The following is a 27,210-nucleotide window of genomic DNA, read 5'->3' as shown; positions in this document are numbered from 1 at the left end:
CAATCCCAAATTTCACTATTTGGTTTTCTAAAATAATAGAAAGGAGAATTGGGGGATGTGTTACTATAATGTTAGTGTCACTGGGCTAGTTTTGGGGGAAATTGCATGCTAATATTTGAGTGAGGATATTGTGGCACAATGATAGTGTCCCTGCCTCTTGTGCAGAAGGTCCACATTCAAGTCCTACCTGCTTTGAAAGTATGTCATAGCATGTCTGAATGAGTTATTTTAAAAATAACTTCAGAAAGGAAGAATGGTGACAGCTTTCGACCCCAATCACAAACCAACAGTTGTTGGTCCTGCAAAACGTGTCAGTGCTATGCTGTTACATACCTGTAAATCCGGTCTGAAAAGTCTGAATCCCAGAAGAAGACATGGACTTGCTGTGTGGTAGACTGAGAGGTTTTTTTTATATATGGCTAGAGCGGGCGTGATCTGTCAGGTGTTCTTTTTTTGTAATGCTTATTGAAAATAAGTTTTCTATGATTCAGTTCTACTGAGGGTAAGGCCAGTTGATCCATGGATATATAAAGTGTCTGATGAAATTAATTGTGAGCAAGGTTTTCTTTTAATGTGTCCAATAGTGTGCTTGCTTTTGCTGGCTGACCATCATTTTGGTTCCATCCTTGATTGTCTTTGAGAAGATGATGGCATACTGTCTTTTTGAATCAATATATCCTTTGAAATGTAGAGATATTCTCAGTACTGTTAGGAAGTGAGTTCCAGGACTTTGGCCGAGTGACAGTGAAGGAACAGTGATCTAGAATGATGCACGTCCTGGAGGAGAAATTCTGGTTGGTGCTGTTCCCAATCATCTGTTGCCCTTGTCCTGCTCGGTTGTCAAGGTTAAGAATTTGAAAAATGCAGTGGAAGCAGCCCTGATGAGTTGCTGCCATTGTGTGTCAGTGTGTGAGAGTCGATGTGGAAGTGATAGTTTGACTGCCAAACACGTGGATCTGCTGTATTGTGGATGGTGTTGAGTTCTTTAGCTATTGTTGGATTTGTACTCGTATAGACAAATGAAGAGTATTTCATCAACTCCTGACTTGTGCCTTGTAGATGATGAACAAGCTTTGGTCACAGAATTCTTTATCTCTGTCCTGCTCTTGTAGCCATGCTATTTACATAGCTAGCGCATTTTTAAAAAAATTTCTGGTTTATGGTAACTCCTGGGTCTTGATGGTTGGGGATTAACTAATGCTAATGTTAATGATTACCATGGGCTTTTGGAATTGCAAATTGAACCGCATTTCTTAAATATTATGACCATAAGGTTCTCATGGCCTGCATTGAGAGATGTTTAATTGGTTCGTGTCATGAGGTTGAATATCATTAATATAAGGTTATCCACTTTGGTGGGAAGAATATGATAGCAGAGTATTCTTTTTAAATGGAGAGAGACTACAGATTGCAGCATTGCAGAGTGATTTGTGACTCCTCATATATGAATCATAAATAGTCAGTATAGCAGATCATCAAGAAAGCAAGTGGAATATTAGCCTTTATTGCAAGGGGAATGACATACTGAAGTAGGGTAGTCTTGTCTAATCATGCTATTGTTGAGACCACATGTGAAGTACTGTGTACAGCTTTGATGGTCTTTCTTAAGGAAAGATGTACTTGAATTGGATACAGTCCAGCAAAGACTCATAAGGCTGATTCTTGGGACAATAGGATTGTTTTATGAGGAAACATGAGCAGATTTGATTCGCACTGATTTTGATGAGTACTTGAAATGTTAACTAAGTTTCTTTCTTTGCAAATGCTGCCTGACCCATTGAGTTTTTCCAGCTTTTTAAATAGAATTTTGGATCTATTCTGATTGGAGTTCAGAAGGATATGAACCGTTTTCATTGCAACATTAGTTTCCAAGTGGATTTGATTGGGCAGATGTACACAGGATGTTTTCCATCAAAAAATCCAGAACAAGGAATTTCCAGTTTAAGATAGAATTGTACATGAAGAAGATTTTTTTTTCTTGGAAGGTCATTAGTTTTTGGAATTCTGTCACACAGTGAACAGTGGAAGTTGAGTTATTGAATATATTCAAAGCTTAGGCAGGGAGATTTCTGATTTACATGGAAAACTAAGGTTTCAGGATCAGACAGAAGAGCACAGTTAAGACTACAATCAGATCAGCTGTGATCTTCATGAATGATAGAGCAAGCTCAATTAGCTGAAAGGTTTACTCTTGTTTTTATTTCCTATGACCTTGAGTCATATGTTCACTGTATCCTCTTTTCCATCTGCTCCACTATAATCTGCCAACCCAGAGTCACTACGTCTGTGCTGTTCGGCAACAAGCCCTTCTGTTATTCACTTCTATTACTCACTTCTGTCATAGTTGTGCTTTTTGAAAATTTCACCTTTCGCAAATGGACTTGCCTAAAGTAAGATACTTTTTTGTGAGTCATTCGTTCATCATCTGAATAAATCTTAATTTATTTTGCAGTTTGTTTTAACATTTTCATCACCTTCTCCTGCTTCTACTTACAGGACTCTGAAACACCAGCGTATTAAACTTCAAACAATAAAAGAATTAAAGTAAAAGCGCCCATTTTTCTGTTGGTCAGATAAGTTTAGAGTTTTTTTGGTAGTTCCACTACTAAGAACACTTGAGCAGAAAAGAATTATAATTTTGCTGCTTGTTCATAACTTTGCTTCCTTTAAAAGGGACTCTTGTTCTGCACAAATAATATGTTGTAGAGAAGATGGTGTGAGCTTTATATATTATTCATTTCTAACATTGGATTGTCGTCAGTTTTAGTAAATTCCATACTCCTTGATGCGGCTCATTTCGAAGTTTGGAAAATTCTGGTTCTGAAAATTACTTATGTGACCTAATTAAATGACAGGAGTAGTTTTTGTACTTTGTTTTATTGAAATGCTTAAAAATGAATTAAACCATTTTGCAAGTTTAGAAAATTATCCAGCCATTCTTAAAGAGGGGTATATAGCTGTCTTGCATTTTTTATAAAAATCAAACTAATCCAAAAAAAAAACTGGCTTTATTTTCTTTCCTTTTCCAATTTTCTCTTACCCACTTCCATATTCCTGAAGGCATTGCAATTTTTGGGGGGGGGGGGGAGGGGTTCAGATTCTGGGCTTATCCAGCAGAGAAATTCAAAGTGACACTTGATTATGGTAGCCACCCAGTACAAATATTAGCAATGAGTGCTGATCAGACTGAGAGATAGGGCCAAGCTAAAGTCGTTGGTTACAAATTCATGAAGGTTTTCAGTTAACAAGCAGTTGCATTGATGATGGTAGATGCTTTGTGTGTATTTGAAGTGGGCAACATAGATATATCTTCTTTTTTATACAGTTTCATCTAATGTTATTCTACCCTCGTCCCAAGTGTATACTGCAGAATGCTGATTTTTAAAAAAAAATCCACCTGTAGGATATAGGCATTGCTGGCTGGTCGGCATTTATAGCCCATCCTTAGTTGCCTTTGAGAAGGTAGTGGTGGTGAGCTACCTTCTTGAATTGTACAGTCCAGGTGCTGTTGGTTGACCTACAATGCCCTTATGGAAGGAATTCAAGGATTTTGACCCAGCAACAGTAAAGGAACACGATATATTTCCAAGTTAACACCGTGAGTGCCTTGGAGGGGAACTTACAGGTGATGGTGTTCCCATATATTTACTGCCCTTGTTCTTCGAGATGAAAGTGGTCTTGGATTTGGTAGGTGCTGTCTAAGGATCTTTGAATTTCTTCAGGGCATCTGCTGCTACTGAGTGTCAGTGGCGGAAAGAGTGAATATTTGTAGTTCTGGTGTTAATCAAACAGGCTGCTTTACCTTGAATGGTGTCAAGCTTCTTGAGTGTTGTTGAAGCTGCACCCATCCAGGCAAATGTGGAATATTCCATCATGCTTCTGACTTATATCTTGTAAATGATGGCCAGGCTTTGGGGAGTCAGGAAGTGGATTACTCACTGCAGTATTCCTAGCTTCTAACCTATTGTGTAATCACTGTGTTTGTGTGGTGTGACCAATTGAGGGTTAATAATGAGGATTCAGTGATGGTGACACCATTAAATGTCAATGGGTGGTGGTTAGAATGTCTCTTATTGGAGATATTATTGCCTGGCATTTTTGTGGCACTAATATTACTTGCCACTTGTCTGCCCAAACCTGGATGTTGTCAAGATCTTGTTACATTTTAACATGGACTGCTGACCATTGTGAGATCATTGGTTAACATCCCACTTCTGACCAAATGATGGAAGGAAGGTCATTAATGAAGCAGCTAAGATGGTTCGACCTTGGACACTGCCATGAGGAACTCCTGTACAGATGTCCTGGAGCTAAGATGGCTGACTTCCAACAAACACAACCATTTTGCTACATGCCAGGTATGACTCCAACCAGCATATAATTTGCCCCGATTTCCATTGATTCCTATTTTGCTAGAACTCCTAGATGCCACACTTGGTTGAATGCAGCCTTGATGTCAAGGGCTGTCACTCTCACCTCACCTCTGGAATTTAGTTCTTTTCTCAATGTTTGAATCATGGCTGTAATGACGTCAGGAGCTGAGAAGCTACAACTGTGCGTCACTGAGCAGGTTATTGCTGAGCAGGTACTGCTTGATAGCACTGTTGATGACATCTTCCATCACTTTACTGATAATCGAGAGTAGGTTGATGGGATAGTTATTAGCCGGTTAGATTTCTCCTTTTTGTGTACAGGACATACTTGGGCAATTATCTACGTTGTTGGTTAGATGCCAGTGTTGTAATTGTATAGGAATAGCTTGGCTAGGGGAGTAGCAAGTTCTGTACCACAAGTCATCATACAATTGCTGGAATGTTGTCATGGCCCATAGCAGTTGCAGTGTCTAGTGCCTCAAACTGTTTCTTGATACCACATGGAGTGAATTGAATTGAATTGGCTGAAGACTGGTATCTGTGATGCTGGAACCACTGGATGAAACAGATTATCCCCTCGGCACTTCTGGCTGAAGATTGCTGCAAATGCATCAACGTTATCATTTGCACTGATATGCTGGGCTCTTCCATCATTGAGAATGGGGATATTTGTGGAGTCACCTCCTTCAGTGAGTTGTTAAATTGTCCACCAACATTCACAACTGGATGTGGCAGGATTCTAGAGTTTAGATCTGATTGTTGGTTGTAGGGTTGCTTAGTTCTGTTTATCACTTGTAACTTAGACTGTTTGGCATGCAAATTTGGTATCCTGTTTGGTAGCTTCACTGGGTTCACACCTAATTTTTTAGGTGTCATTCCTGATAAAGAGCTTATGCTCGAAACATTGATTCTCCTGCTCTTCAGGTACTGCCGGACTGCCTATGCTTTTCCAGCGCTACACTTCTTGACTCATCTCCAGCATTTGCGGTCCTCGCTTTTTCTTACCTAATTTTTAGGTATGCCTGGTGCTGCTCCTGCCATGCCCTCTTCCACTCTCCATTGAACCAGGGTTGAACTGCTGGCTTGATGGTAATGGTTGAGTGGGGGATATGTGAGGCCATGAGTTTACAGACTGTGCTAGAGTACATTCTTGAGCTGATGGTGTTTTTGTGAGTTGATGATGCCATTGATTCTTTGGACTTTAGATGAATGTAGCTGAGGAAGGAAGTGGAGGGATCCAAATATCTGAATATAAAGGTGGCCTGTATTCACTCGGGCTAATTAATTCACCCACACTATAAGTCTTAGAAATTTCTTCTAATTGGCCTGTAGGTTCCTCTGATAAGTTCCTCTGATAAAGATCAGACCTCACCTTGCTTAAACAAAAAGTGAAAGAAAGTGTGTATAAAGTTGCTCATAGTTCCTTCAGACATGGTTTTGACAATATTATAACGTATTAATTGCCAATATTAAATAACATTAGGAAAAAAAATCCCTGGCCATGAATTTATGAAGTAAAATGAGCTGGTATTTTGTAATAAATTATCTCAACAAAACAAAATGTATTTTATTTTGCAGGTTCTCCTCTTGTTGTCTCCCTCATTGGTGCACTGTTGCGAGAATTTCCAAAGCGCTGGAAATATTATCTCAGCCAGCTACAAAATAAACAGTTCAAAAGAATTCGCAAATCTTCCTCCTATGATTACGAAGCACTTGATGAGGCCATGGCAGGCAGCATTGAGGTGTTGGACGATTATAAAGAATACTACAAGGATCTCTCTATACTTAGAAAAGATGTGAAAGTCCCATCTAAGGTAACGTTATGGAAACGGGTATCATCAGTTGAATACTACTGATCTGGATTGACTTAAAACCTACTGCCTACTGACTTATGTGTGTGTTTTTATAAATTAATGCAAATGGTTTGATGACTGAGAATTCAGAAACAAAGACAGAAGTTGCTGGAAATTCTCAGCAGGTCTGGCAGCATCTATGGAGAGAAAGCAGAGTTAATGCTTTGGGTCGTGACCCTTCCTCAGAGCGGATGGTAGTGAGAAAATGTTTTTTCATGTGGAAGATAGGGGGTAAAGAGTAAACAGTAGGTGGAGATGGAACCCAAAGAAAGAGAAGGACAGTTGGACAGACAAATGATTGAATCAGAGAATGAAAACCAATAATGGGGACTATTCGTGGCGAACAACAGATAGTGTGTAATAGCAGACCATGAGAAAACAAGGCCGAGTGTGTGAGGGGTTGGAGTAAGGACATGGTAGAAATTGCCTTAAGTCTGAAAATTTGTTGAACATGATATTGAGTGCAGAAGGCTATGGAGTTCCAATGCGGAAAATGAGATGCTATTCTTCAAGCTTTTGTCGAGCTTTGCTGGAGCACTACAGCAAGCCTGAAACAGAGATATTGGCCAGGCACCAGGGTGGTGTGTTGCAGTGTCAGGCAACTGGAAGTTTGGGGTCTTTTTGCTGACAGATTTGCAGCACACCTACGTTCTGTCACCTAGTCCTATACTTCATTTCCCCAATATAGAGGAGACCACATTGTGAGCTGCGAATTCAATAGATTAGATTGGGTGAAGGGCAGGTAAAGTGCTACTTCACCTGGAAGGTGTGTTTGGGCCCTTGGATACTGAGGAGGAGGAAGTAAGTGAGCTGGTATTGCACATTATGCAGTTGCAAGGGAAGGCCATGGAGCTGTTGTGCGATGGGGGGATTGGTGGGAGTGAAGGAGGAGTGGACCAAGATGTCCCTGAGGGAAAGTCTTTGCGGAAGGCTGACAAGGGAGGGGAGGGGAGGGGAAGATGTGTCTGGTGATGGCATCCCGCTGGAGGAGGAAGAAGTGGCACCTAATGATTCTCTGGATGTTGATGCTAGTCGGACAGGAGATAAGGACAAGGGGGACCCTATTGTTGTTGCAAGAGGGAAGAGAGGGAGGTGAGGACTGAAGTGCAGGGAGTGGGTTGGACGTGTGAACAATGGTGCTGGGAAATCCTCGGTTGAGGAAGAAGGTGGATATTGCAGAGGCCCCCCTTGTCAGAGTCGGCATGGTAAAGAGGAGGCGACTCGAATCCATGAACTGGAAGTTCTGAAACTGGCATAAAGTGTCAGAGAAATTGCAGATATAAGCAGGAAGGACTGGACAAAGGGAGAAAAAGCCCGAGTCAAGGTTGGAAGACATGGGTTCTTTGGAGCATGAGCAGGCAGAAACATTGGGTGTACCCAGATAGTCATGTTTGTGAATTTTGGGAAGCAGATAGAAGCAAGCTGGGTAAGCTGTATATCCTCCTGGATCATAAACCCACTATGAACCATCAGACTACCATGTCAACAACAGACACTAGCCTCATTTCAACTAGTGATCTCCCCTCCACTGCCTCTAAGCTCATCAGCTCCCAACCATGCACAGCAGGATTTAATCACTTCCCCTTGACATGCAGTGGCAATAACATCATCAAATCTGGCACAATCAAAATCCTGCAGATTCCCATTCATCAGAAATTTAATTGGACCAACTACGCAAATATCGTGGAGGGCAAAAGCAAGTCAGAGTTTGGAACTTGGGCTACAAGTCACTGACCACCTGACTCCCCAAACCTTTCTACCACCTGGAAGCCGTGCTCGTGTCAATGATGGAATTTTATTCCATTCGCTTGGGTCGGTGTAGTTCCAACAACATTTGAACAACATCCAGCATACAGCAATCTACTTGACTTGCACCCCCTTAAACATGTTCTCATTTGACCAGTAGGCAGCGGCAGCAGTGTGCACTATCTGTAACATGCACTATGACAGCTTGTCAGACAATATTTTAACAGAAGCTCCCGAAACCGTGACCTCTGCTACCCAGAAGGAGTAGGAGAACAGATGCATGGGTAATCTACCTTGTGCAAATCTCCCTCCAGGTCGTTCAACATCCTGAATTAGAAATGCATTGCCATTTCTTTATCATCTGTGGATCAAAACCCTGTAACTGTCTATCCAGCTGCACTGAGAGAATACATTCACCGCCAGCAGTTCATGAAAGCGGCGCACATCCTTATCAGAAGCAATTTAGGATGAGAACTAAATACCAGCCATGCCAACATCCAGTAAAGGGAAAAAAAATACGATTACAGTTCACAAGAGTTTACTTCTGCATATTAAGCTGCTTATTTGTTAGGGATATTTGAAATTAGAATAAAACTATTGATCTCTCTGTGATGCTCATTTACACACAGAAGCATTAGGCTATTGAGCATGCAGCTGTGAGGGGAGATTTCACGCAGTATGTTGTGGGATGAGCAGAAATATCTGTAGAATAGTACCTATTAATATTTATAGAAATATATCACTTTTCTATGCCAAATAATTTGAAATTTTGTCTTAATGAGCAGTGGGACTTTGATTATATCAATGATTTTGACAGTTGTTTGGAAAGTAGTGAATTACAGATGCATCAAAGGAAAGTGTTTTTTAAAAAACATCAATAAATTATTCAATAGAAAGTAAACTGAGCTGAGTTTCCATTTAACCTTGATGTTTTCTATTTTTAAAAAGTCGTCATCCTTTCACATAAAGTGAAATGCTAAACATGCTGGAAATTTGAAGTAAATTCTGAAATAAATTCCAGAAAAATTCTGGAAACTCAACAGAGCTGGCACCATCTGTGAAGAGTTAAGACTTCAGATCAACGAAGCTTATTCAGAACCATTTAATCGAAGGGTTATTGATCTGGAATGTTAATTCTGTTTGACTCTGCAGATGCTGCCAAAGTGGCTGAGTGTTGTTCCAGTATGTTGTCTGGCAGAACAGCTCTTAGTTAACTATCACTATAGATACAGTGGTCAGCTCAGTTGGCTACACAGCTGGATTGTGATGCAGAGTGACCCCAAAAGAGTAAGTTCAATTCCCACACTGGCTGAGGTCACCATGAAATTCTCACCTTGTCAACTTCAGCCCACCCCTCTGACCTGGTGACTTTCCGGTTAAACATCCCCACCATCTGTTCTCGTTCTCTCTCTCTCTCTCTCCTGTTCATTCTTCTCTCCCTCTCGTTTTCTGTCTCTCTCTCTCTCTCTCTCTCTCTCTCTCTCTCTCTCTCTCCCCTTCCCACCCCCACCCACCCCTTCTCTCTATATAGATGAATATATCTCTGATGAGAGAGCAGCCCTACGGTTCTCTTGGCAGCTTTACTTCACAAAGCTTTACATAATTTATTATACTGAATCAATGAAAATGTTATCTACTAAGGCAGAGCTGCACTGGCTAACATAACTACTATCTAGGTATTGCATTTTGTGTAACTAAAGGGGCTGGCAAAGCTAAGTGATATGCCCATGCTTTATAAATCAGCATTATACAACACAAAATATGTATTATTGTCTTTCAAAAATTCAGTTTCCAGTAGAAATGTTTATGTAATGGCAGTATATCAAATGATTCTTCCACTCGAAATGTGAAGATATTGACATCTCCCTATTGTATGTGCAATATCAGCATGGTATATGAACTCATAGTTGCTAAGTAAACTGAAGACTGGGGCCATTTTACGTTTCCTATTAAAGAATAGGAAATATTAAATATAACCTTAAATATCCTTATCTATTTGTGCAAGTTTAATTGAACAAAATAACAATGCTAATCTTGCTTGTAGTAATAGCAACATGTGTTTGTCCCCCTGCCGAAAGGTGGATTGGACATTTTCTTATTATCAATTAAAGATATCAACTTTGCACCAAACGGTTTTTCTAAATTACAAGCCACATAACTAGCCAGTAATCATTCAAATTCAGTAAAAATTATCTTTCACTGTGGTCCTTAAACCATTAAGGATATGGCTTACTTTCTTTCTATGCATCAACCTTAAATTTAATCTTGCAGAACTTTCTTTATTAACTGCCATTCATCATTGCAGTTGTTGGTCTCAAGAACCACCTAAGACTGCTGGTGGTTATCAATCTAGTTTTGTTGTCTCAGAGCACATTCTCCAATGTCATTAAGGGCTTACAGAAAAATTGAAGGCCTTGGTGATTCAGTGTTCATGCCAGCTTTTTAAAAGGTCACAAAAAAGAACAGAACATAAGAAATAAGAGCAGAAATAGGCCATTCAGCCTCTCAGGCCTGCCCACCAGCCTGACATTGTCATTGATTTGACCTAAGCCTCAATTCTGTCAAGTCAGTCTCTCATTGCCTTCAATCCCTCAATATTTAAACTTCTTTTTATCTCCTCCTTAAATAATTTAATGTTCTAGGCTTCACAACTCTCTGATGTAAAAAAATACCAGACATTCACAAGGTCCTGGGAGAAAAAAAGTCATTTACATTTCTTATTTAAATGAGTGTCACCTAATTCTCTAATTATGTCCTTTAGTTTGAGATTCCCCACTAGTGCAAACATCAATCCAGCCAAACCCTTTAAATCTTGTATGTTTCGATAAGATCACCCCCCATTTTTCTAAACTCTAATGTACAAAGGACTAACCTGTTCAGCTGTGATTGATAAGTCAACCCCTTCATCCCAGGAATCAGTCCTGTGAGCCTCTTTTGAACTGTCTCCAACGTCAGTGTGTCCTTTCTTAAATTTAGAAACAAAACCTGGACATAGTTCTGCAGGTACAATTGTATAGGCCAACATTCCATTTGCTTTCTTAATTGCTTGCACCCTTGCATGTTAACTTTTTATGTTTCATGCAAAGAACACCCATATCATCTCTGCTGCATTTTGATGTCTTTCCGCATTTAAGTAACGGTCTGCCTTTTGCTTCTATCAGCAGAATAGATGCTGACTCACTTTCCTACATTAAACTCCACCAGCCAAGTCTTTGCCTATCTCAACCTTTCTATACCCACTTGCAGATTCCGTTGGTCCTCATCACAACATGCCCTCCCACCTATATTTGTATCATCAATAAATCAGGACAAATAACTCTCTGTCCCCTCCTTCACACCATTAACATAGATAATAAATAATTGAGGCCCAGAACCAATTCTTGTGACACTCTGCTAGTTACATATTTTCAATCTGAAAAAGATACATTAATCCTGACTGGCAGTCTCTTGTATCATCATTCAATTCGAATGCATTATCCCCAATATTGCAAGCTCCTATTTTATGCAACACTATTTTGTTCAAATGCGTTCTAGAAATTCAAATACACGAGATCTACTAGTTCCCCTTGATCAACTCTGCTTGTTGGATGCTCAAAGGAATCTGGCAAGTTTGTCAAATGTGATTTCTGAAATGAATTAGACATTATCTATATTCTCCTTTGTCTTTTGATATACTTCAGCTAATGTAAGTTTACAGTACACTTAGAGTCATGGAGGTGTACAGCATGGAAACAGACCCTTCGGTCCAACCCGTCCATGCTGACCAGATATCCCAACCCAATCTAGTCCCACCTGCCAGCACCCGGCCCACATCCCTCCAAACCCTTCCTATTCATATACCCATCCAAATGTCTCTTAAATGGTGCAATTGTACCAACGTCCACCACTTCCTCTGGTAGCTCATTCCATACACATACCACACTCTGTGTGAAAAGGTTGCCCCTTAGGTCTCATTTGTATCTTTCCCCTCTCACCCTAAACCTATGCCCTCTAGTTCTAGACCCCCTGACACCAGGGAAAAGACTTTGCTTATTTACCCTATCCATGCTCCTCATAATTTTGTAACCCTCTATAAAGTCACCCCTCAGCCTCCACTCCAGGGAAAATAGCCCCAGCCTGTTCAGTCTCTCCCTGTAGCTCAAATCCTCCAACCCTGGCAACATCCTTGTAAATCTTTTCTGAACCCTTTCAAGTTTCACAACATCTTTCTGATAGGAAGGAGACCAGAATTGTACACAATATTCCAACAGTGCCCTAACCAATGTCCTGTACAGCTGCAACATGACCTCCAAATTCCTGTACACAATACACTGACCAATAAAAGAAAGCATACCAAACGCCGCCTTCACTATCCTATTTACCTGCAACCCCACTTTCAAGGAGCTATGAACCTGCACTCCAAGGTCTCTTTGTTCAGCAACACTCCCTAGGACCTTACCATTAAGTGTATAGGTCCTGCTAAGATTTGCTTTCCCAAAATGCAGCATCTCGCATTTATCTGAATTAAACTCCATCTGATCAAGATCCTGTTGTAATCTGAGGTAACTCTCTTCGTTCTCCACTACACCTCCAATTTTGGTGTCATCCGCAAACTTCCTAACATAACTTTTATGCTTGCATCCAAATCATTTATGGAAATGACAAAAAGTCAAGGACCCAGCACCAATCCTTGTGGCATTCCACTGGTCACAAGCCTCCAGTCTGAAACACAGCCCTCCACCACCACCTTCTGTCTTCTATATTTGAGCCAGTTCTGTATCCAAATGGCTAGTTCTTTCTGTATTCTGTGAGATCTAACCTTGGTAATCAGTCTCCCATGGGGAAACTTGTCGAATGCCTTACTGAAGTCCATATAGATCACATCTACTGCTCTGCCCTCATCGATCCTCTGTTGCTTCCTCAAAAAGTGACTTTCAACTTTTTGGCTGTATTACAAGGACTGATGCTCGTTTTTGTTGGACTCTCTTGAATTCAGCCTATCTTTTGCTCCACATCTCAATGACTAAACATCCCTGAAGGCTTCCTGAAGCAAACATAGCAGAACTCTAAACTTTATATAATTTGCTGGGGAGGCAATGGTAAAATGGTAATACCATTGTACCAGTATTCCAGATACCCATGTAATGCTATGGGAACCTAGGCTGGAATCCCAGCAACACAGATGTTGAAATTCAAATTTTTTAAATCTGCTATTAAAGTCTAATGAAGACCATTGTCAGTTGTTGTAAAACACGTTTGGTCAGTAGCATCCTTGAGGAAAGAAATTACCATTCTTTCTTGATTTGGCTGCATGTGACCACAAACCCACAGTAACGTGGTTGACTCTTATCTGCTCTCTGAAATGGCATAGCAAGCTATTCTATTGGATCAAACTGTTAAAAAATTCTCAAAAAAAGCAACATGGTAGACTGTTGGCAGAAACCTGTGCACTGAAAAGGGCAATGGCAAATTCAGCCCTGTTGGCTTTAAGGGTGTTCCTTAATAATATCTGATAGCTTAGTGTTATAGATTTGGCTCGAACATGGACCTAAGAGCTAAACTAGTAGATGAAGTGAGTTTCATTATCTTTGACATCTTAGCTGCATTAAACTGAGCCAAGCATTAGGGAGCACTAGCAAAGCATGAGTCATTGATGAATCAATTGGAGTCATACCTATCATAAATGATGGTTGTACTTGTTGCAGGTCAGTTAGGAGACTGCAGATGCTTTAGATCAGAATTGAAGAGTGTAGTGCTGGAAAAGCACAGCTGGTCAGGCAGCATCCGAGGAACAGGAGAATCAACATTTCGAGCATGAGGGGCTCGTTGCTGATGAAGGGCTTATGGTCAAAACATTAACTCTCCTGCTCCTGAGATGCTGTCTGACTGGCTGTACTTTTCCAGCACCACACTCTTCGTCTCTTTTTGGAGATCAGTCATTTTAGTTCCAGAACATCACTGCAAGGTAGTGTTCTAGGTCCAGTCATCTTCAGATGATTCATCAGTGACCATTCCTCCATTCAGAGGTCAGAACGGGCTGAAGTTCGCCGATTGTTACACAATATTCAGCACCATTTATGACTCCTTACATGCACAGGCTGCAAGATCTGGACAGTATTCAGGCTTAGACTGACAAGTGCCAATTAACATTCATGCCACACAAGAGCTTGCAATTACCATCTCCAACCAGGGAGAATCTAACCATCACCCCTTGACATTCGATGGTATTTTCATTGATGAATCCCGCCATGATAAAGAACCTGGGAGTTGGTATTCATCAAATAATGAACTGAACTATCCATCCAAATAGTGTGGCTACAAGAGAAGGTCAGATACTCAATTCTGCAGCAAGTAACTCACCACCAGACCACCAAAAGTCTATATACCATTTATAAGGCACAAGTCAGAAGTGTGAAAGAACACACTTCACTTAGCTGGATTGTTGCAGTTCTAACTTGCAAAAAAAACCTGAGACTATCAAAGCAGCCTGATTAATTAGTACCACATCCACAAACATTCGCCCAATCCACCCCTAACACACAGTGGCAGCAGTGTATACCATTTATTAAATGCACTGTAGAACTTCATCAACGCTCCTTTCACAGCATGTTCCAAGTTAAGAACTACTATCTAAAAGGCAAAGAGCAGTAGATGCATGGTGACTATCATGACTTGGTAATACATCACCTTTCTTTTATCAATGCTGTGTCAAAATTCCCCAAATGCCCTCCCAACAACACTGTGGGCGTACCTACAGCAAATGGACTATAGTTGATCAAGAGGGCAGCTCAGCACCTCCTTCTCAAGGGAAGTTGGAGATGGCTAGAAATACTGTCAGAGCCAGCAAACTGTCATTCCTGAGAATGAGTTTAAAAAAAATTGGAGTAAAGAGCAATTTATCAATATTGAAAGCGGCCATTCTTTGAACCTGAATTAGCTTTGCCATTGCTAATGGATTGATGAACTCTTTAGCACTTTAGATAATCTTGGACCTTGACCATGCTCTCTCATTGATTCTGTAAAACAAAAATCCAAATATCTCCAATCCTTCAAACTCAAGCCCACAAAGATTGTTAAATATGAAGGCAACAAATCCCATTCACCCATCACTTTTGAACTCACCAACCTACATTAGTTTCCAGTTAAGCAACTTCGTGATTTTAAAATTGTCATTTTTTTTCAAATATCTCTCCAGCCTTATCTCTCTATACTTCTGTATTCTACTCCAGCATTCAGGGGTATCTGCTCTCCTCCAATTTAAGAAAGGTTAATCCGAAATGTCAACTTCTGCACCTCCCAGCTTGCTGTGTTCTTCCAGCCTCATGCCGGTCCAGTTTGGATTCCATCATCTGCAGTTTTTGTTGTCGCTCCTCCAATTCTGAGCGCTTAACATTCCTGGTTTTAATACCTTTGTTATCTGCAGCTGTGCCTTCAAATGCCACGGCCCCGTGCTCTTGAATTCCCTTCCTAAACCCCTCTACTTCTCTCTTTTTTAAGGAATTTAGCTTGGTCACCTGCCCCATTATTTTCTTGAGTAGTTTGGTTTTGTACTTTGTTGTTTGATAATTCCGTATGACTTGGCTTACAATGTTTTGCTATGTTAAAGGCAAGTAAAAATACAAGTTTTTATTGTTTCTGTGGTAATTTCATATGCTATATTACAGTGAATATTTTTGTTGGAACAGGTTCTGAGTATTCTGTGGGCATTAGAAACAGAAGAAGTGGAAGACATCCTACAAGTATTTGTCAACAAATCTTTACTATTCTGTGACCGCAATGGGAAATCTTTTCATTATTACCTGCATGATTTGCAGTTGGATTTCCTGACTGAACAGTATCGCAATCAGCTTCCGGTAGATTTGTTTTATTTTCACATGATTCTTCCTCTTGCTCATGTTCTTGCAGCTTCATTTTGTATTTCTGGCATCTTGGTGGAAGTATAGTTTTGGAACTTGGATATTTTCTGGTAAATGTATATTCAGTAATATCAGAGTCACACGAGATAATATAACCTGCTTTGAATATTGTGTATACAATTTTACTTGGTGTTGCGAGTTTCCAATTTCCTTTTTGATCAATTAGGGGCACAATGGGGATGAAATATAATGTCTGGCTGAAATGGGTGGACAGGTTGTGCTTCCCATGAGAACTAACCCAGAGCTTTATTACTTTCAGTCTCACTTTACTGTTGCCTCACTTGCAGCTTATTGATTGCAAGAAGATCCTGGAGACGATCGTGAATGAGTATGGGTGGTGCCATAGAACTGGTTTTATGTTCTCCAGTTCCTGCTCCATCTGGATCCCCAAAATGAAAAAAAAATTCTGGAACCTGTTAAGTAGTGCTGGTTAAATTCTTTCAGTATCTGAAAGAAATGTGTGGTGCATGCTCCATCTACTTCTCCCTTAAAATTGCAATTGTGGCACACAGCTGCTGTAGGACACCTATTTGTAAATTTAATGGAGACTTTTGAAAAATAGGTGGATGTAATGCTGATGTATTTGCAGACTTTATTGCATTTTATTACAATCTTCTGAAATTGTTCATTGAGTTAGCTTCAGTTCATATTTGCTTTTCTCCCAGGACTTGCATGCAAAAATGGTTCAGCAATATCACAAGATATATAGAGGGCAATTTCCATCACCTTCTGATGAAGATTGTATGTATTGGTACAGTTTCCTACCAAACCATATGGCTAAAGCGAATATGGACAAGGTTCGTGCAGACTCAATTACCTTGACTTTTTTAAAATCAGCAACTTTTGTTCCATTTTGAGACTTGTGTAAGTAACAATTTTTAGTCATTAGAAAATTGTGTTACAATCCACCATAATTTGATATGACTGGTATAGGAAACTATCAGTCGACTAGTTGTTCCATGTATTATGGAGTCTTCCTGTGAATTGAATTGATATTCTTAGTGTAAGATGGTTTATGTAATTTAAAAAAAAACATTATTACCTTGTATCCCATTTCGTTTTTCCATACTTGTTCCAATGTTTATCTGTTGTTTCTTCAGAGGTATTCTATATATTACCTCCAAACAACACATTGCAGTTTTGCAGAATCCTTTATGCAGTTGCATATTCCAAGGAATTGTATCAAACAATATTGAGCCTCTTGAGCCTGCTACACCATTCAATAGGATCTTGGCTGTCCCAGCAATCCTCACATCCACTTTCTTGTGTTTTGCCTGGAACTCTTGTTTCCCCTACTGATTAAGAATCTATCTATCTTGACCTTAAATTCAAACAAGAACTCTTCCCCACAGCTCCCTGTGGCAAGGAGTTCTAAAGATTTGCAACTCTCTGAGAAAAGAAATTCCTCCTCATCTCAGTCTTAAATTGATCTGCTTTAATCTGAGACTATGCCCTGTAGGGGAAATATCCACTCAACATTTACCTTGTCAAGCCCTTTAAGAATCCTGTAGTTTCAATGGCACCACCTCTCACTCTTCTAAATTCCAACGATTAGTGTCCCAACTTGTTTACTTTTTGTTCATAAGACAATCCCTCCATAACAGTGATCATTATAGTGAACTTTCTTTGAACAGTCTCCAATAAACATACCTTTTCTCACACAAGGGGACCAAAACTGCTCGCAATTCTCCACACGTGGACTCACCAGCACCTTGTACAGCTGCAGTAAGAGTCCGAGCCTTCCCGGAATACATGCTGTGGAGGTGCCTCAGTTATACTGGGGTGGACAAAGTTAAAAATCACACAACACAAGGTTATAGTCCAACAGGTTTATTTGGAGGTACTGGCTTTCAAAGTGCCACTCCTTCTTCAGGTAACTAGAACCAGTCTGACTCAAGATTGGGGTATAGACAGACTCTGACCTCACCTTTAATACTTTGTCTAATCTGCAATGTCATTTTTAAAATATAAAACCTCTATCTTGAGAATGTGACTTAAAAGAAGTTCTGGGATTTACATCTTAATGAACCGAAACCTGTAACCCATTCTAAAAGATTAAAGACTTAACAGCAGTATAGGTTTGTTCAATATATTGTTTTAATTGCATGACCCTGTGATCTTTTGCAATAAATTCTGTGTCTTATGATCCTGCCCCATTAGTTACCTGATGAAGGAGCAGCACTCTGCAAGCTAGTACTTCCAAATAAACCTGATGGACTATAACCTGGTGTTGTGTGATTTTTAACTTTCTGGAATACTGCATACAGTTTTCATTTCTTTACTCGAGGAAGGATGTAATTACATTGGAGGCAGTTCAAAAAGCTTTACTAAATTAATTCCAGAGATGTAAGGCTTGATATATGAAGAGCGATTGACCATTTTGCACCGATACTTTCTAAAGGTTTACAGTATAGATGAGAGGAGATCTCAATTAAATATATCAAATACTAAAGGGATTGACAAAGTTAACGTGGAGTGGATGTTTTCCTTAATGGGGACATCTTGAATGAGAGGTCATAATTTTGGGATGATAGATTTAAAATTCAGTTGAGGCGAAATTACTTCTCTGAATGTTGTGATCTGTGGAATTCATTATCGCAGAGGACGTTCAATGTTGGGATATTATAGGCATTTAAGGAGGAGATGGGAGATTTTTAATTAGTGATAAGTTAAAGAATTATGGGAAGTGGACAGGAAAGTTGAGGCTGAAATGAGATCAGCCATGATGACGTTAAATGGTGAAGCAGGTTCGACCGGCTGAATTTCCTACACCTGCTCCTAGTTATGTTCTTGTGAAAGAAAAGTTTTTAGCTAATTTGCTTTGTCTTTGTCCATTTACAAGATGACACCCATTTTATTGAAACAGGACGTTGGAATGCTGTTCAAGTACTTTTTAAATTTATGATGTAACTAATTATTAGCAAAATTGTGCATATCTTGGTATGTATCTTTAATTGGAACAAAGATTGTAGGTACTGAAGTGTTGTTATTTGCCTTGAAAACACTTATCGACAGCTGGAATCTAAATCTTTCAATTGTCTTCGGCAGTGACTGCGTTTTCCTTTAGCGAGACAATCAGAATGTAAAGTTTGTAAAGTGATTCTTACATATTCCTAGCAACCCAACTCGGAAAAGAATAAAATACTTTTTTAAAAATTAAGAAGTTACCTTTAAATATAGTAAAGTTCTCTACGTGATTGACGTTTAAGTTCAGTTTCCTAATGGAAAATCTTTCTGTATGCTTCTAATGAAGATGGTAATGAATATCGCATCAAAGGATAAATTTTGCATGAAAGTTTTGTTAGAAATTAAATTGGTTATTTAAGTAAGCTGGTGTATTAAAATGTTCTCATTTTATAGATTAATGAATTTGGTGTTTCAGTGTTAGGACCTCAGTAATATGATTTTTTCAGTAGGAAATGTTTTTAATGTGAACGTTTCAACTTTCCTTATAATTATTCAAATGTAATGAATGCAGGTGAGCACTTCTAATTTCTCCATAAAGCACTGTAGTAATTATAAATAAATCAATTAAAATATCATGCTAATAGTTATTGAAATAGAGCAAGCCGAGTAACTTTATTCAGCAGACATGCTCACAAGTCAATCTAATTAACTAGAATGTTAAAATTATGCATTTTTGTTCGGGTAACTTTATAGTCACTAATTGTGTAAAATGTAATCCACATATTTGATTGAGGCTTTGTCCTTTTGTTCCCTTCCCCAAGTTTCGTTCTTCTGCAAAAATAGTTATCAAACTTCATCCTTCAACTGACGTTTTGTGTGCAGTGGACCTTGTTATATTTTGACAAAAGTCTGTAGTATTCTGAGATTGTCTGACTGCAGGTCATATATATACTAGGTCAACTTGTCAATAAATTGGTACTACCTCCCAAAAGGTGGAATGCAATATGCAAGGTGCGTCGTTTAACTTCCCAGCATCAGTTAAACTCTTGCAGTTTGGTTGAGCAATTTTAAAAACAACCAGCAGTTTAAACACTAGTTACATGGTCTTTTTCATCATTCTGAATGTTTTCACTCGCAACTTGTACTTAAATAGGTTAACTTCTTGGGAACTAAATATGCTTTTGGTTTCTAAAGTCCGAGTTCTATTTTTTACTTTACTATTTTATCAAAGATAAGCATGCTGAATTTTATACATATTTTTCACAGGAACTCTATTCACTCATGTTTTCAGTGGATTGGATAAAGGCCAAAACTGAACTGATGGGCCCAGCCCAGTTGATAAATGACTTTGTGGAATATAGGCATATACTCGATAAAGAGGTATGTTTCACAGTGACTTGAAATGTTAAATGCATATGTAAGCAATTGTTAAATGCTTATCTGCAGAAAAAAACTGTTGGCTCTAGACCTGCCAAAATAAACTGTAGAAACTGGAAGCTCTCCTTATACTGACAAAAGTGCCTGGAGACTGTCACTCAGTTACTACTTGGTGAAACAAGGATACAGAGCCCTTTGGTAGCTAGGAGTATTTGAGGACTATTTGTGAAAGGAGTGTAATTCTGTGGCGGTAGTTGACTAGTGGTTAGTATACAAACGGGAACATACTTTATGGGAATATAGTTTAACTTCATACAGAAAGGAAATAGTGTTTAGCTGATACGTTTTTTAGCTATTGTTTACAGTAAAAGTTTGAAACATGGAATGTTGCATTATTTTTTCAACTTACCAAACGGAAGTTCAGAATTTTAATTTTCAAACTTTTATGCCTCTCACTGCATTTCCAACATTACAGTTGTGACAACATTTCAAAAATCTGATTGTGAACAGCTTTGAAAAGTTTTGAGGGCAGAGACAATAATATACAAATGCAGGTTCTTACTTAATAAAATCACTTTAAAGGTTATAGAGAAAAAAATTAAATTGGATTATACCTGTGGGAAACCTAGCAACAGCACAGGCATCATGGTTCTTTTCGGATCAACGTTACCACGAGAGAGACTCCTTTTAGTATTTTAAGGAATTTCATAGGTACATGAGGTCCATCTGCAAACTTGTAGATAATAAAACATTTTCTAATATTCAAAAGAAAAGAGTGAAAGTAAATGAAGAAAGCTATAACAGTACCTAGTGGACTTTTTAGAGACTTGATTTTGATTTGCAGATGTTTGCACTATTCATATAACTTAAGTAATTTTTATTAGAACAAAAAGTGGTGAGGCAACGTGTGTTGACAAGGGGACAAATTCAAGGAAGACGGCTTAGAATTAAGGCAGATGTGTGGACGAATTGGACTACAAATTTGAGACAGATCAACTTCAATGTGAATATGAACCTAGAACTATGCATATGAGGCATGCAGCAAGTTGTTCATTGCCAGTGATGGAAAATAAGCTTAACATGATAAATGACTCTACTAAAAGACAGCAGTTAATTTACAGCAATGTTATGCACCCTGTAATTCCTAGTTGCTGTCCCATCTATTATTCAATATTTGTTTCAATAGCTTTGATATGCTAAGCCTCATGAACTCAGCTGATGTTACTAATGAACAACATGGGTTCAATTGCTGTGACGGCTGAGGTTCTCATGAAGGTTCATCCTTCGCGACCTCCTCCCCTCACCTAAGGCATGGTGACCCTCGAGTTAAACCACCACCAGTCATGGATGTCTAATGACAGCACAATCCTTTGGGACTCTGGCAACTTAACTATTGAACACATCCGATCCCATACTGAAATCTGGCTTGATAGATCAGATTTTTAAAAAAATCAATATGGCGGCCTTTCACTGAAACATAAACATGTAATGCTGTAAATTTGTTTTTAACAATACATTGAGTTTATTACACAACAGAAATAATGATAAAATTGAACAAACCAAGCGATTTGCATATAGTAAAATTTGAACAATTTCAAAACACATGGCAAAATAAGATCCTATCTATTCCGGGAGTCATCACTTTACAATACTCAAAGCCCTTTCTTTCTCATGTGTAGGTTGAACTGTTATTTCAATTCCCCACTTTGAGAGCTTGATAGCCTTTCCTTCGCTTATTTCTCACAACCAAATTTAACATTTGTTTCAAATAATCAAATGCTAGGTTTATAATCAAACATTTATGTTCTGGAATTTTCAAATTAAAATACTGAAGTAACTCATTTCCTAACTGTTCTGAACTAATCCCCTTATCCAGGAGAAGCTGTTCTGTGAGCTACCCAAATTAATTCCAAATTTGGTTTTGAAATTTTGCTTCAGAAAGGTTAATTGTTAAATTCTTTCATATACACAGAAACCCTACATGCCACCAATTCAAAATTCAGACTCCAAATTATATGAATATATATCGATCGCAGAATTAACATCACGTGAGAAAGGACAGTCAGTTCATTTAAAGTCCCTTTTCTTGAAATATCTATAATTGCATGGCTATGAATTGACTTAGACTGTTGTCAAAAGCCGTTTCAAAATATTGTGTGCTTGATGGTTGGCAGTGTTAATCCAGTAGCAATGAGGAAAACTCTGGAATTGTATTCACAACCATTTGTTACGAAAAAATGGTAGAAAGTTGTTTCAGCATTTATAAAAACTGACAAGTGTGGCTGATATAGTGATGTGCAGTGTACTGTAGAAGATATAGGAAATGTACAAACCAGCATTCATGATAGTCAGTGATGACACAGTAAACAGTCGAGTTCAGCCTGAGGCAATCTTCAGGGAGAAGGATAGGCATTGGTGATCAACAAACAGTTTGTGAAGGAGACTGAAGACAGTGACAGGAGTTGGAGGGTTACTGTGATTATGACTGAACAGTTAAGAATGGAACCTGATGCAGGTAGTGCCATCCAGCTGGATGATAGGGGACATATATTGCTGGACAGTGATGTGATCCACCATGCCAGAGCCTGCAGATAGATCAAAGAAAGATGAGATGCATTGTTTACCATGGTTACAATCAAATTCGCTATTATTTGAGAATTGATGAGGGCTAAATGTTGTAGCTGGGACAAAATTCTGACTGGAGGAATTCAAACATTGAGTTGTTGGGAATTGAGCATTCATTGCGTCCCTAAGTTGTCAGTTGTTTCACATCTTCCCTTTCATCACAGAAAATACAGAAGCAAAGTGTGCAGCAACAGATTCAGTGAAAGCTTTGTAGTTTCAGAACTGTGAACTGGGAACTCATGCCACTCAATTCCAGCCTGATGAAACTAATTAACGAAAGCACACGCAGCCACAGTGAAGCCCATTCCCACAGGCAATGTTCAGTTTTTGTTAGCTTTGGTTCTTCATGTCTCTAGTTGCTGCTGTTTTTTGAGCCTGGAAGAACTATTGTCAGCATTGCTCTTAAATTGACAGACTTGAACAGTCGTACTCAGCTGCATTGCTGTCTTTAGAAAAAAGCACAGCAAGTCCAAATGAGTGTTGTGCTTCCTGTTAGGGTGGCTGCCATTGTTCAATCTGGATTTTCAGTGACCAGAGCACAACGTACTGAGGTTCAAGTTGCATTGAATCTGGCAAGCATACCTCCTTAAAACTTCTACAAGATCGTTATTAACTGATTATTACTCGTACTGATATTTACAGGATCTTTTAACTCCACAAGGTGGATGTTCTATTTGCCTACCTAACTATCCCATTATATGTGAAGCATTTTTAAGTTCTGTATATGAATGTGACTCATTAAGCAGCCATAGCTTTAAATGGAGTCTTCAGTCCCAGGTTTGGTTGCTACATTTATGATAAGTAGAATTTACACATGTTGAATATTTCTCATTTTCTGTCAATGTGAATTCTTGAAAATTGAAGCATTGCATGTGCATTTACATGTGCTTTGTAAAATCATTCCCCGTTTTGATTGCAGGCTGTTGATAGCAAAAATGCATTGATATGTTAGACTCCAGTGTGTTTGCAGAGAGAATAGTAGGCATTAAGTGTTCACCAAGTCAAAATGCCTTGTAAAGTTTCTATTGAATTTGATGAGCATCCTCCTATCATTCTAGTTTTTAAACTGTAACCCCTGGCAGCTATGTTCAAGACAGGAATGGCACAGTAGCTCAGGGGTTAGCACTGTTGTGTGGAGTTTGCACATTCTCCCGTTGGGTTTCTGCAGGGTGCTCTGGTTTCTTTCCATAGGCCATGGTAAATTGCCTCGTAGTGTCCAGGGATATGCAGGCTAGGTGGATTAGCCATGATAAATACATGCCAGGGTGGGCTCTTTGGAGATCGCTGTAGACTTGATTGGCTGAATTGCTTCTTTCTATATAGGAGGGATTCTATCATCTTATCAAGACACTAAATTGATTCTAAACTGGATAACAGAAGAAAAATTCTGTTTGTGTCATGTTTAGCACTTCATTTAAATAATATATTGCCTGGAAACCTGAACCTTTATTCTGTGGTCTTTTTACTTGTGGTTGCTGTCCTTGAGTGTCTTTCTGAGCTACTACAAATTTGCATGAATGATGGCAAAATGAATAAGCATCGTCAGAGCAACCTGTATTGCTTGTCAGTTATTAATACCGTTCATGTGGAGATATGGGGCAGAGGGTTTGTTATGAAGGGACTGCACTCATGATGAGCTGTGTTTCCCTCCTTTGTGGAGAGAGAGGTGAAAGGAAGTAGTTGGACCTGGAAGTAGTGGATCTTTGATAAATGGAGGCCAGTTGTATGTATGGTGGTCAGATGATGCAGATTTGCAGTAGATGGTGAATTGGAAGGTATCTTTCTGTTCTCTCGTTAACCTTTCCTTTTTCAAGAGTGACTCATCTCTTGATACCAGAGCCCTTTCTGGTTTTTTGAAAGAAATGAATACTGAATGGAGCTATATTTGTGCTTGGAGATGAAACAAACCCTACTATTAGGGCATGTACAGGATTCTGCAAGTTATTAGTGAAGATATTGGAAATGATTCTGCTGTTGTGTATGGTGAGAGGTTATGAGCTACGCCCTGGGAATATAAGGACAGGAGCCGTGGATATTTGGAAACATTTGAATAAGAGATTTAAGGGAAAATATGTCAGTCAGTTTTATTGTAAAATGGCTGGTATGACTTTCAGTTTAATAAATGTCTACAATAATTCAAAACTGGTTAGCGACGAAGGGATACTAATTACAACAGTTGCCTGAAGTATCAAATTGTGGTTAACTTTTAAGTTGCTTCAGGATAATACGATGCATTCGAATTTCTATTGTTCACATATGAAGGGTAAGCCTCTGGTCCCAACAGGAATGAAGTTGTATAATATATTGATAACAAATATGGAATTATTGTCATAATCTTCTTTTCTAATTAGATTTGTCAGACTTATCTATGATTTTCCATTTGGTTGACATATTTGTATCAATTGTACAGTAACTAGAGAGAACAGTTGACAAATTTCTTATCAGTGAACCAAACCCCTCAAGGCTATGTTGTAATGAAATGTGCCCTTGTACAGTGATAAAGTTAAATGTATATATATCAAAACATAGTGCAGTAATTATCTGAATATTCAATAAGAAATGAGAAAGCAACGTTAGGCTGCTAAGTATTTCATCTTGTGAATCGTGGTTCTGAATATGTTAAACTGCAATAAGTACAAGTAGGCTTACGATCCACATTCACTCTATCCATCACCACATCGTGGCAGACTTGTGTATCATCTACAAAGTGGAAAGGCAGCAACTCAAGAAAGCTCCTTTAGCAGTCCCTTCCAAGCCCACTAGCTTAAGCAGCTGAAAGGACAGGAAAATAATCAAGGTTTTGAGGTATGAAAATAGGCTGATACACTGACATCTTTTTCACTGGAGTGTAGGAGATTGAGGGGTGACTTTATTAAGGTTTATAAAATCATGAGGGTTTGTCCTGAGGGTGGGGAGTTCAAAACTAGGGGGCATATTTTTAAGGTGAGAGGAGAAAGATTTAAAAAACCATGAGGGGCAACTTTTTTTACACAGTAGTTAATGTGTGGAATGAATTGCCAGAGAAAGTGGTGGAAAAAACATTTGGATAAGTTCATGAATAAGAAAGCATTGTAGGCGTATCACCCAAATGCATACAGCGGTACTAGTTCAATTTGGGAACATAGTTGGCTTGGGCTGGATGGACCGAACAGTCTGTTTCTGTGCTGTATGACTGTGACCTGCAAGTTTCCCCCCATGATCCAGATACACTTCATTCCTTCATTGGCTTAAAACCCCTGGAACTATATGCCTAATAACACTGTGGGTATAAAATACCTTGCTTAGAAATTGAATAGTGTATTTTACAGTGGTGGGATTTAAGTTAATTATTAGTTTGTATTTTCCAAGGTATCTATATTTGTCTTTTGTACATGAGAGCATCCTTATGTTTACAAATTACTTTCACTTGTATAAGAATGTTTGTACATATAGCAGTATGATCTTCCATTGTTTGAGATGATAGTCAGATTAGACAATCAATGTTTTGAGTTACTCGTTAGTTGTCTTGCCAGTGACAAAGTATGAAAAGACATCTGTATTCCATTTGCCTCTATGTAATATGATTGAGTGTAGATACTCTGATTGTCACTCATGATAAAAGGCGAGGTCATATGCTGCAAAGAATCAGGGTTACCAAGGGAGCATCATAGCCTGATCCCAACATTGATTGGATCTCAGACAGAGAAAATAACTAATTATGAAAATAATTCTCTCTATATTTGACTGGTGCTGAGAAATGTGGGTATCTTTGTTCTTAGACTGATCCTCTTTACTTTGGAATAACATCAATAGAATCAGGTAGAAACAATAGCTGTATGATCCTAGCACTATTAGAATTAGAACTGGAATTAGAATTAGATTTTAGTGTCACATGTACTCAAGTACAGGGATATAGGAGTACAGTGAAAAGTGTACAATGTCGCCATTCCTGTGCCATCAGATACCTGTATAAAACGTATTAGGTACAAAATACCTTGGTAAAAAATTCTTGGGTACAAAGTTAAATAGTTAAACATATCACTGCAGGTCTGGCAGTATCACTAAAGCTCCATTTAACCTTAAGATAGGGATGTTACTTTCATTGGAGATGTTTTCCTGTTAATTTTTGAATTATTTTAAAAATCTTAAATTTCTGTCCACATTCTTTACTTGAAACATTATACATTTTAAACACTAACAGTCACCAATTTTTCCAGTTGTAGTAATATCATCAGAAACTGACAGGTTTTCAAACACAGTTTACTTCTTCCTGATCATAGACAATAAAAATGCTAAATTCCTTCACAAAACCAAAATTGTTGCATAATCTCAACAGGTCTGGTGGCATCTGTGGAGAGAAATAAGAGTGAACATTTCAGATCCAGTGATCCTCCTTCAGCATTGAAGAATTTATTAAGTTTTGGGATCCAGTAAATTATTCCGTAGTAAAGATTT

The 27,210-nt window shown here is 38.7% G+C and overlaps 1 protein-coding gene across 5 annotated transcripts in view; it reads left to right on the top strand.

The window, feature by feature from the left end:
- Positions 1-27,210, top strand: part of apaf1 (apoptotic peptidase activating factor 1) — a 196,665-nt gene that overhangs the window by 38,498 nt on the left and 130,957 nt on the right. For all 5 annotated transcript variants that reach the window (XM_060842926.1, XM_060842922.1, XM_060842924.1 and 2 more), the window contains 4 exons: positions 5,952-6,187; positions 15,637-15,804; positions 16,533-16,664; positions 20,041-20,154. In XM_060842926.1, the coding sequence (XP_060698909.1) occupies positions 5,952-6,187; positions 15,637-15,804; positions 16,533-16,664; positions 20,041-20,154 (650 nt within the window). The remainder of the gene's footprint in view (positions 1-5,951; positions 6,188-15,636; positions 15,805-16,532; positions 16,665-20,040; positions 20,155-27,210) is intronic.

This window comes from Hemiscyllium ocellatum, chromosome 23 (assembly GCF_020745735.1).
Source record: "Hemiscyllium ocellatum isolate sHemOce1 chromosome 23, sHemOce1.pat.X.cur, whole genome shotgun sequence".
Lineage (NCBI taxonomy): Eukaryota > Metazoa > Chordata > Chondrichthyes > Orectolobiformes > Hemiscylliidae > Hemiscyllium > Hemiscyllium ocellatum.
Note: the sequence above shows the minus strand (reverse complement) of the source record. Positions and strands in the feature narration are given on the sequence as shown.